Source organism: Lathamus discolor, chromosome 3 (assembly GCF_037157495.1).
Source record: "Lathamus discolor isolate bLatDis1 chromosome 3, bLatDis1.hap1, whole genome shotgun sequence".
In the NCBI taxonomy this organism is placed as follows: Eukaryota; Metazoa; Chordata; class Aves; order Psittaciformes; family Psittacidae; genus Lathamus; species Lathamus discolor.
Window position 1 is genome coordinate 147,662,714 of NC_088886.1, and position 12,081 is coordinate 147,674,794.

Genomic DNA, 12,081 nt, shown 5'->3' on the forward strand with positions numbered 1-12,081 from the left:
GAATAGTTTGTGTTGGAAGGGACCTTAAAGCTCATCCAGTTCCAGCCCCCTTGCCTTGGACAGGGACACCTCCCACTAGACCAGGTTGCTCATGATGCCATGGCCTAAATAGAATATCCTTCTCTTGGAAAGAAAGAGTTGTCAGTGCTCTAGCTTCTTCATAGGACTTAAGTCTCTATTTACAAAGTCTATACAACACTACAGAAGTTGAATCTTTGTCCCATTGTATTCTTAGCAACTGACTATGATATAATTTTGTTTTAACCTGTTGCATTTTTGCAAGAATATACACGTGTATATCCATGAAGCCTAATTCTCTTTTTCCTTTCTTTCTAGATGTGCTAGAGATTCTTCCTATGCCACATACTACTCCCCCTACAGCCACTTTGTTCGGTTCAAGTTTAACGCCTTTGAGTTCATCAGCCAGCATTCGTTAGTCTACCTGCAGTGCGAGCTGGTGGTGTGCAGGCTTCATGACTATTCCTCCCGATGCTACCGGGGCTGTGTTAGCAGGGCCAAGAGAGATGCAAGTTCTGCTGAGGAAAGAGTGAACGTAGTTGTTGGGCCACTTCAGCTTCGAGAAGGGGGTGCTAAGCGTAGGAATATTGGTAAAGTCAAATAACTTCCTCTTCTTTTACTCTAAGCCTACTTGGGACTTCAAGAAAAAACATAGCTTTTCTTGCATCTGCCACTGAAATCTGATTTTGACAACTTTACCATAAAAAAAAAAGGGATTTTTTTGGCTGAGCCAAATGTCTACAAATCTCTTCTTTCAACACATTGTAAGCCCTCTGTTTTGACCTGCATGTATAAAGGTATAACTGCTTTTGGCTGTCCCAAAGGAGAGGCAGCATGTGCCCAATTTTCATAGAATCTAGAATGGTTAGTGTTGGAAGGGACCTTAACCATTCTATGCTTCTATGAAACAGGATGCTACGAAAATGCCATGAAATTTTTGGTGCTATAACTCCATTGAAATAATTAGCTCCAGTCTGCTGGAGCCAATGAACTGATGGCTAATACGATGGCCAGCTCAGCCTTCTTGAGAAACATTTAAATCCCTTAGTTGTCTTCCTCTTGTCAAGTTTGCTTACTTATGTTGTCATCCCTGTTAATGTAAAGCATGTTCAAATAGTTTGAAACAGTGAAGTTAGCCTAATTTGAGCTCTGATCTAGGAACCATCCTTTTTAATGCAGCAGCTCTGTGTGTCCTGATCTTTAATAAACTGAGATCTAACCCCTCTGCCTTCACTCTCAGGGCTGGACTCCTCTCTGGCTCCTCCCCAAGTGGTTGCTACTGATAACCCCCTCGCGCCTGTCGTTGCTGCTGTCGCTATCCTCGCAGTTGTTGTCTTTGTTCTTGCTGGGTTTCTTGCAAGACCTGCACTGAAGAAACTGCTTTCACATGGGACAATGTGAGCTCAAAGGTCAGCATCGTCCACTCAGTGACTACAGGGCAAATGTCACATATCATCAGCTGCCAAAATGCTTCACTGACCACAGTCACATTTGTGCCGTTTGTAAGAAGCTGTGATATCTTTATCGACAATAAATCCTATCCTGTTATAGTGCTTTAGAATAACTTTGTAATCCTAACACCTCTTAAACGATTAAGAAATCATTTCAACATTCATGTCACGAGTTGTTTGGTACAATCATCTACCCATTTTTGTCCTCTTTAGTTCCCTTCTTACATTCTTCTGAGACCATGTACCTAATGCCTAGAAATTTCAGGAGCTGGAGAGAAACTATGAATGAGAGATCAATAAATATTTCAAGGTTTAGTATAAAGTAAAAGAAATAGGTCAGTCTGGAAAGGAAATGTAAAAATTATTTTTATCATGGCATCTAGAATTGTGGCTATACAATACTCTAATTATTTTGAGCATTGCTCTTAATGCTTAATTTCTCAATGGAAAAGTAACAGGTCTGTGCTTATTTGTAAAACGCAGAGATTTCCAAGCTGAACTAATCTGTTACGTGAGCAGCGTAATTTAAAATCAAAGGAAAGAATGCTTACAAAGCAATAATTGTATTCTGTCTTTCGAATGAATGTGGCTGTGATTAAAATACAGATGGATGTTTTACTCTTTTGAAGAGTGTGGTCTGTTGAGTTGAAAGTGCGCTGAGCAGTGGACTGAGCCCCTGCTTCTGAAATACTACATAGGGAATTCCTAAATATCTTAATGCAGGCTTCAAAAGGAATGAGATAATCCTTTTTCTGTACGTGCAAATTTACAGAAGATATCTGGCCTAGGAGGAATTCCGATTCAGAAATGCCTTCTCTTTTGGTTTCTACTGTTTTCCCCTGTGTGTCACTCACAAAAGCAAAATGACCCACATTCGTCAGGGGACTCATAAGGACCTGTCAGTCTGCATTTCCTCCACCCCTGTGTTCCCTCCAAAGCAGATGGCCAACTGAGACCCTGAGCATCCTCACCCATCCAAGCAGGTCCCTCATCCAGTGCTGTTCCCACTGCATCACCAAAGGTGAGGATTTCAGGACAGGAAACTTCTCCAACATGCCAGTGAGGACTAACTGTCCTTCACAACCAGTGTATTTCTCTGTGCTATTGAAGAGAAAGCTTTCCCTCCAATATTGGGCTTTCTGCCCATCAGTTGTATTTTGAAACATTTCTATATACGGCTGTGAAGAGGTGTGAGATACCTCTGGTTTGTATGAGTGTTGAGCACACCTCTGTGTGTGTGGCTATAACAAGGCATTTTAATGGAGCTAAGCTGTAAAGGATGAGTAGAAAATCAAATAAGACCTCGCAGCAAAGATAAGGCAAACATCCAAACCTAACAGGGAAGATTTTGAAAGACTCCTTGGTTCCTCACTGATGATAGATGTATTGGCAAAACTGAGAAACAATAGAGAACAGGAATCATCCTGTCCTGGGAGGTCTAGAAAAAGTTCCCCAACCATTTTAGTGTAACTATGATTGCTCTTTTCTCTCCTGCCATTTCTGTTATCTCCTTGACACACCTTCTGCTTCTGAGATCCCTGCTATAGCCCCAGTCTCCTTCTCCCTCCACACTTCAGCATTTGTGTCCATGAACATCACAGCCTGTTTCCTACAGAGCTACTAGGTGTCTGCTGCTACCTCCATCCTCCATGCTAGCCACCCCCGTGCCTCCTCCTGCTCAGCCATGGGCACTGCTGCTCAAAAGCACATCAGCTGGAGCTTCCCTCTGCACCCTCAGCCCAAAATCTTCCCAGCAGGTATTTTCCTAACCTGCCTATGCAATCTCTTATGCTTGACATGACCCAGGATTGAAATCAGCATCACTGTTGAAAAGGCTTTTCACAAGTTCTGTTCTCAGTTTTCACTGTTGCTGGCAGATCCCATTAGCTCTTGCACTGTCCCTCCTAGCCACAGGGAGGAATTTCCTCCCCTTTCTCTTTAGATGCATTTTACCTAGCTGAAGATTGATGTTTTCTTTTCTTTAAGTTTTCACTTCTCTACACTAAATAAAACCAAACTCTAAAGATTCTGAGCTGTTAAAGGTCTTTTGTTTGCAATATTTAAGGCTGAATCACACCATCTGATCTAAAGGCTTGTCAAATCAACTGGAAGCCTTCCCACATTGGCATACATCCTAAACCAGGCAAAACCCTAAATCTCATCCAAGAGATCGAGTCTCAGCCAGGAGACATTTCAGGTCTCACCAACATGCTATTTAAATGTTAAAAGACATTTCTTATCTGCATTCCGGAAGAAAGAGTTTTATTCAACTTTTAATACTTATTTACTTTTACTTATTTAGTTTCTTCTTTTTCCTATGGTTATATGCTCCGTGAGGGGTTTGGCTTCTCAGGACTTACCCAGCCTTTCAGACTGCGTTGTGCACATTCATAAATCAGGCTGAAATATGCTGGAAATGCAAACAGCCAAATTCCACTGAAACATTAACCATTGGTGCATGAAAACATGAAAAGCAAGATCTGGGATTTTTGCCTTTCAAGTCCTAGTTGAAAATACAGAGAATTAAAGCCAAAAATGTCAACTAAAATTGTTTATTTGGCCCTCTGGTTTGTTTTTTTTTCTTTGTTCATTTTGTGTGCATCGGTGTTATGCCAATCTCACAGTGAAGCCTGGTGCCTGCAAACACAAGATGTCAAGAACCAGGAGCACATGGAGGCCATTGCTTTTGCTCTTTCTAAATGAGCTTTTCGGAGGCTCCAGTCAGGCTTGTTGTTGTCACTTCTCCACCCTCAGAGGAGACACACCAACCACCACTTGGCAGGTTTTTGCTTTGAATAACTGCCTGACTTTGACATTAGGTTGTTTAATTTATTCTTATTGTGACCATTACTACTCAGCTATGTAGTATGTGCTTGTTCGCTCAGTGGTATGTAGCCAACCAACAATTCCAGCACCAACTAAACATGCTAGCAGCAGCGGGCTAAAATCCCTTACAAGCGTCAACCTACGCAGTGTGACATATGTTGGGAGAGGATAATGACCAAACTACAATACTGACATGGTTTTGCTTGGGATAGAGTTAATTTGCTCCCTAGCAGCTGGTACAGTTTGGGTTTAGGATGAAAATAATGCTGATTGATAACACACTGATGTTTTAGCTGTTGCTGAGCAGTGCTTACACTAAATCAAGGACTTTTCAGCTTCACTGGCCTGCATTGAGTAGGCTGGGGGGACATAAAAGCTGGGAGGAGACAGAGCCAGGACCAGACTCCAACTGATCCAAGGGAGATCCAGCACCAGATGGTGTCCTGGTCAGTATATGAACTAGGGGAAAGCTGGGCACAAGACCCTGCTTGAGACCTGGCTGGGCATCGGTCTATTAGTGGGGAGCAATTGCATTGTGCATCACTTGATTTGTGTATTTGTATTCTGTTACTGTTACTATCATTATTTACCCATCCTCTTCTGTCCTATTAAACTGTTTTTATCTCAACCCATTAATTTCGCTATTTTTTACACAATTCTCTCCCTATCCCTCTGTAATGAGGGAGATCGAGTGAGTGGCTGTGTGCTGTTTAACTGCCTGCCAGGTTAAACCACAACAGTCCTTTTTGGCATCCAACATGGGGCTTGAAGAGTTAACAACAGATCTGACCAGAGCATATTAAAACAGATTTGCTATAAGTATTCATTATAATAGTATAATAGTCAGTGTTCACAACGCTGATTTATTTGCTCTCAGAGCTGTTGAACATGTACTCAGAGTTGTGCTATCCAACACCTTACTTGCTGTATATGTTCTCTGTGGTGGTGTCTATCACCTCTAGGGGCTGGGTTAAGGTTATCCTATAGTTATACTTTCCTGCACTGGTTTATGATATGATAAAACTGCTGGTCATGAGACTAATCTGCTATTTGTACTTAGTGTTTTCATCATCCCCATACTTTGGGAGCCATCTATTGGAAACTACTAATAATAACACCTTCTATCTTTCCTCCTCAAAGATCTAGTCTATGGCAGAGATACCTGCCTCCATCTTCCCCTTCTCCTCCAGAATAAGTACAATAGCTCTTGCAAATTTTTACTAACCCCAGCTTGTTCAAACCAGCATGTTCCTGTTGCTATGTCTCCTGAATGCTTAGGGCTAAACAGCTATTTAAGAATACCACCCACAGATCTGCTCCAAGGCTGAACAGTTAGGAGTGGCAGGGTTTGTGGGATAGTATGGACAGCAGGCACCTTCAACGTTCTGGAATTTCAGCTGTGAATAAGTGCAGAATCCTGAAAAAAATGCCAAATATTTGGAAAAATTATGCTGTCACCCTGTGATTCCAGAGGAATAAATCACTGCAGCGTGCTGGGCCCTGGCCCGCGCCTACCGAGTACTTGTTCAGCACTACTCGGGGCTCTCAGGAGGAAAAGCAGGTCTCTGGGTCTGACAACAAAACAAGAGGCACTGAGTTTGAATGTAAGAACCAACCCGTGAATCTAAGAACCAACCTGGTATCAGTCACCCCTATACACAAGGAGAAATATTGGAAGTCAGCTCATTTAGTAAGGGATGAAGGAGCTTCTAAGAGGGAGCAAGAGGAAGAAGCAGACAAGGCTGACTACTGTAAAGTAAGACCATCACAAGAATAGGAGGAGAAAGAAAGGCTGCCATTGATCAGGGAGAAGGAAGAGGAAAAACTCATAAATGAGGCAGTAACCACCCCTAAATGAACTGCAAGATATGTGAAAAGGTTTCAGCCATCATCCAGACAAGCACATTGTTACCTGGCTGCTCCGGTGTTGGGATAATGGGACCAGTAGCCAAACAGCTGGGATCTCTGTCTAGGGAAGGGACCATTGACGAAGCGATTGGAAAAGGGGCACAAGCCCTCAGCCTCTAGAGACTCCTGTCAGGTTTGAAGGAAGTGTATCCCTTCATGGACTTTATGGGTTCATGCCATTATGCTGTTTGCTCCCAGTGTTATCATGCAACCTATTTGGCCAGCATTTGGGGTTAAAGCAAAACTCAGAAATGAAGTTCTCTTTTGCTTGCTCGTATGCTGAATTTCCTGTGCTTTGGTGTCTTGTTTATCTTTCCATTCTAATTTTGGAGTATGAAGTAGATAACTCAACTCTGTAGCCCTCCTTCCCAGGAACATACTGTAAAAACATTTAGAAACGGGGATAAATAAACATTTTGCTTCTGGATCGCAGCTTGCAAGTAAAATAATTTTCTAGTTGTGAATAACAAATCCCCATGTAGATCGAGACAACAAAAAGCTAATTTGGTTTTGCAGGCTATGGGTAAGAAACACATTTTTTTCTTGCTTGCATTCTCTTCTCCCCACACCTAGCCATAGAAGCCCACAGATATTCATTGACATCAAGCAAAATTAAGCGGCTAAGCTCACAGTTCTGGCTTAGGTGTCCTTTAATGCCAAAGACTGAGCACTTGCACCAAATTCCAGCTAAATAGCTCGATGAATATACTCTGGAGATCACTTTTCACTTGACGGATCATTCTGTTTCTATTAATAACTCCATCAGACTCACCAGCCGTGGTTAAAGGGTTTACAGGATTGCACCAGAATCCACCTTGAGAATGAAATCATGGAGACAACCATTGTAAACGGGTTGCTGAATTGTCCACCACCCTTAATAAACTCAGAGGAGACAGCAAATGCATTTCTTGAGACAGACCCACCACTGCCCTTTGTTTGTGGCAAATTCAAGATAAAAGGAATTGCAGTCTTTGCTGTCCAGCATTCCTGAACCCAAGCACAGCTTTTTGCATTGTTTCTGTTAAATGTGTTACAAGAAGATATTTTCCTCATTTATTTGGTTTTCTTTATTTTGGTAGTTTTATTTTCATGGGCTTTTAAAATTTGAGTTGTTTGGCACTTTAGCTGGGAAAAACTAAGGATTATATTAAAATATAATTGTGTATTTTAGGAGATTTTCCATCTCAGGCTTAAAAACTACGAGACAAAAAACACACTTGAACAAAATCATGCCTGGCTGAGGAAACTCGTCACTGACCCAGCTGGGTCACTGGGAAGGAGCTTTGTCTTTATTTCCTAGCATAACACTCGGCTCACCTCTTTTGCCCTGAATCACCTGGTACCCATCCAAGCAGATTTTGCCTCCATCTTTCTAAAATGAGGGAATTAGTCACAGGCTGTAATGTAGAAATTCATTAGACCGCTGCTGTTCTAAAGAGCCTGCCAAGTCTGAGAGACTGTCAGCTTCTTTTTGGGGTTGGAATTGGGTTTTTTTCAGTTTCCAGAAACTGTAATATCAAAGATGTGGCTTCTCTCTTTCCTCATCTTTCTGTATGAAGACTGTGGGGGCTGTATTTTGTCCTCAGACATACTCATGCAAACCTGCTGAGTCTAAGGAAGTTTTCTGTGGGTGAGCGACTAAATAGAATAGAGAGAATGTGGGGTTTGTACAGTTGCAGTCAGAGGAATGCTGCCTGGTACTATCAGAGCCTGCAAAGAAACCCATCTACTGCAATGGAGATGAAGTCTGTTATGGTTTTAGTAGAGATCTTATGGTTTGCTTGGTTCTCTTTCTCTTCTCTTTCATCTCTTTCTGCTCTTTGTCTTTTTGTCTCTTTCTTTGCCTCTTTGTCCCTTCCCTCCCTCATTCATATCCCTGGTCCTTGAAAACCACAGATAAATTCCTGGTACATGTCAACATCTTGCTACCCCTTGGCTTGTCTCCCTCATCACTCCTATATATTGCTCTTTAGTTTCGGCACTGAGGAAAACTAGGCACTCCATACAAAGACTGACTTTTCTTCTCTGTCTAACCAGTTGCCAGCACGAAAGGACAACAACCTGAGGGGTCCTCATTTGCTGAAGTTTCCTGGTTGCAAAGGTTTCTGACAGGTTCTGCTGGTGATGTTGAGGTGTTTCTGAAGCATTTGGCTTTAGTTACCACCATCTTCCATGGCTGAGCCTGGATTCTAACAGACCTTTTTGCATGAGATATGATGAAAATTGAGTTACAGCGATGTGAGGGCTCTGCTCTCCCATGCAAAGAGGTGGCAGGAAGGGTATGACTTGATATTAACGTGGCAAAGCCAGGCCTTTCCAAAATGCTGGATCCTGCCATCCCTAGCTGCGGGCTCAGAAAGCCAACTGTGAAGCCCAGGTTGCAGGAGGGTGGCCAAAACTGGTCACTTGTGTTTCTTTAGGAGCCCCTGGGCAGCTTGGGCAGTGTGAGTTTGAAAGCTGCACAGTGTGAATGTAAACACTTGATGTGAGCCCTGCCAGTGTGAAAGAACCCTTCTTTGTTTCATAGAAGTTCATTGGGTTTCTCTAAGGAGGGCATTGTTGAAGAAGACAAGTGGGCTGCTCTCTGCCAACCCTGCAAGGATTCGTGAGATGCTTCCCGAAGGCTGTGAAGTACAACAGCTGAGATGACACTTAGAGATCAAGCTGAAAATCAGCTGTTTGGAACACAGGGTAGAGTTTGTGCAGTCTTCACGGGTTCCTGGCACGTGCGGTGTGTGTAGAAGGAAGGGTGAAAGCACATGGGAAAAACAAAGCCAGTTTGTGGGAAAAGCAATGTATATGAGAGAAGATTGGGGGAAAAGGAAGAGGGAATTGTTTCTGCTTTTGAAGTATGCACCCATTCAATTACAAAAGATGGAAAAGTCTGCAGTGTCTGGAATTTCAAAGTAATGGTTCTGCTTTTCCACATCTAACTTTCTTAGTGGTTTGGATCCAGGGTCAGCAGATCCGTTCCTTATAGCGAGGTGTTCGTCTGTGACATAGTTTCTGTGAGCTCTGGGAATAATATTAATCAATGCAGGTAATAATCTGGCAGTACTTTGGAGCTAAGGGGTAACACAGTGGTCCTCACGGTGCACATCGTCAGCTGGAAGCCACACAGAGCACATGCAGCCAGGGAAAAGTAACCCCTAAGGGGCCACATGCACTCAGTAAGTGGAATAGCAATGGCAGCGACCTTCTGCTATTCTCAGCACTGGCTTCCTTGTTAAGTGCATTGCTGACCAGATAAAACACAACATGACATGCTGGAGCCCCCACTACATGACGACGGCGTTGTGTCAGGGTAACTCTATGCAGCTGCCATAAGGAAACTCACATGCGTGACCCTTGGAAGACGCCTTAAAATCAGGCTTCAAACCACAGGAAGTCAACTCTGGTGCACAGCACAGGTTAGAGCACACTTTCCCTACTGATGGGCTGCTTAAAAAGCTACTGCAAAGCGTTTCATCCAATAGCCTGTTTCCAGGGGTCACTGGAAACACATCAGTCATCCTAACAGTTAATTTCATTTCCTTTTGTCTTCCAAAGGGTTGTCCCTGAGGCTACTGAATGGGCAGGACAGATGTTCTGCAGCGCTGGAAGAAGCTATGTTTTGTGGCAGCACAGAGGAAATCCTCCTGGATGAGGTCCAGTGCCAAGGGAGTGCAGCTGTCCTTTAGCGGTGCTCCTTAATGGATGGCTCGTCAATAACTCTTCTCATCAGGAAGATGCCAGTGTCATCTGTGCAGATAGCTTCTGGTTTATTGAGGTCAGCAATCAACAGCATGTTACACACACTGAGATTCTGGTGCTTAGCGAAAGGGAACTAAACTACCAGGATACTTCACAAGGGAACCTGGGGGACCATTTGTGATAGAATCATAGAATAGTTAGGGTTGGAAAGGACCTCAAGATCATCCAGTTCCAACCCCCCTGCCATGGCCAGGGACACCTCACACTAAACCATCTCACCCAAGGCTCTGTCCAACCTGCCCTTGAACACCGCCAGGGATGGAGCATTCACAATTTCCCTGGGCAGCCCATTCCAGTGCCTCAGCACCCTAACAGGAAAGAATTTCCTCCTTAGATCCAATCTAAACTTCCCCTGTTTAAGTTTTAACCCGTTACCCTTGTCCTGTCACTACAGTCCCTGACGAAGAGTACCTCCCCAGCATCCCTATAGGCCCCCTTCAGGTACTGGAAGGCTGCTCTGAGGTCCCCACGCAGCCTTCTCTTCTCCAGGCTCAACAGCCCCAACTTCCTCAGCCTGTCTTCATACGGGAGGTGCTCCAGCCCCTGATCATCCTCGTGGCCTCCTCTGGACTTGTTCCAACAGCTCCATGTCCTTTTGATGTTGAGGACACCAGAACTGCACACAATGCTCCAGGTGAGGTCTCAATGATGGTTGCTGGGATGTGACACAACAGTTGCCTCTAACCAGCGCATTTGATAACATGCTGTTATCACCTTCAGCATCTGTCACCTTTCCTCACAGCCCAGGAAATATTTTCATAGGTGCAGAGGGAATAAGAACTCCATGGAAATGTTGTCACGGAGTGTGGCATAGAGAGAAGTGTGACAGCAGCTGCGATGCCAGTGCTGTTTGTTCACATTCATGTTAATGTCTTTGCTTTATCGAGTCATAATTAATTTTGAATTTTAGCAAGTTAAAAGTGCTCCCCTGAACTAGAAAACCTGTTTCCCAGCTGCATTATGGCTCTCTTGCCAGCAACAAAGCTCTAACCTGCACGGAGAATTTCCCTCTTTTGTTTCTCGGTATTTGACATTGCAACCTTCCATCCTGCTAAGACTAAAGATCTCTTAGAGCATTTCAATCAATGTTACTGAGAGTACATTCAATTCTTTTATATGTACATCACATTATTTTAATCACCTGTAATCTGTATTAACCAAGTCTATTTGCTTACTGCCAAGAGTAGGGAGGAGTGTCAAAAAGCAATCAGGAGGCACATTCTGCCCTTACAGAACCAGCAGGCTTTCACACAGGAGACTTTTCATAAACTTAAGGTCCTAATCCCATGTATCCCCTTGGCAAGGCTTCCATGGAACACCTGCAGTGTATTTACTTGAGATAATCAGGATAAACCAAATCAAAAGGTTTAGAGTCACAAAACTTGCTGCAGGGGGCAACAAGAAGGAACCAGGGCTGTGTCAGATCCATCTGAAGAAGAAAGTGCCATGCTCAGACCTCTGTCCATTCTACATCCTTACCCAGATTTAACCCTGGCATCTTCTTTTGTATCTGTCAGATAGTAAATAAGTTGTAAACGCTTACTCTGTTCTCCACTGGTTTTCATGTTCTTAGCAAGGAAATTCAGCTCATGATACCATGTCTCATCATTCCCATCACCTTCAGAACACACGTATCACAGAGAGCTTAATCAGCCAGTTGTTGAGCACATTCTGAAAGCTGAAGGATTATCGTTGGATCATACAGTATCTTGAGTTCCAAGGGACCCATAAGGATCATTGACTCCAGCTCCTTGCTCCTCACAGTCTACAACTAAATCATAGGACTAAGAGCATCATCCAGATTTCTCCTACAACTCTGACCAGCTCGGTGCTATGACCACTTCACCGGGAGCCTGTTCCACTGACCTGCTCAGTGAAGAACCTGCTCTAAATACATAGTTCATATTACAAAAAAACTGTGATTGCTAAATTGTGTATTTTATCTATTTCCTCCTCTCACAGCTCCTATGGGGACTGAAATACCTGGCAATCGCAATTTGATATTTATTCATAGAATCATAGAATCATAGGCTAGTTATGGTTGGAAAGGACCTCAAGATCATCCAGTTCCAACCCCCCTGCCATGGGCAGGGACATCTCACACTAAACCATCCCACCCAAGGCT

The 12,081-nt window shown here is 43.4% G+C and overlaps 1 protein-coding gene across 1 annotated transcript in view; it reads left to right on the top strand.

The window, feature by feature from the left end:
- Positions 1-2,240, top strand: part of DMBT1 (deleted in malignant brain tumors 1) — a 62,623-nt gene extending 60,383 nt beyond the window's left edge. Inside the window, 2 exon segments of the mRNA XM_065670715.1 lie at positions 337-608; positions 1,259-2,240. Of these exon segments, the coding sequence (XP_065526787.1) occupies positions 337-608; positions 1,259-1,419 (433 nt within the window). The 3' untranslated portion in view covers positions 1,420-2,240.
- Positions 2,241-12,081: the final 9,841 nt, after the last annotated feature.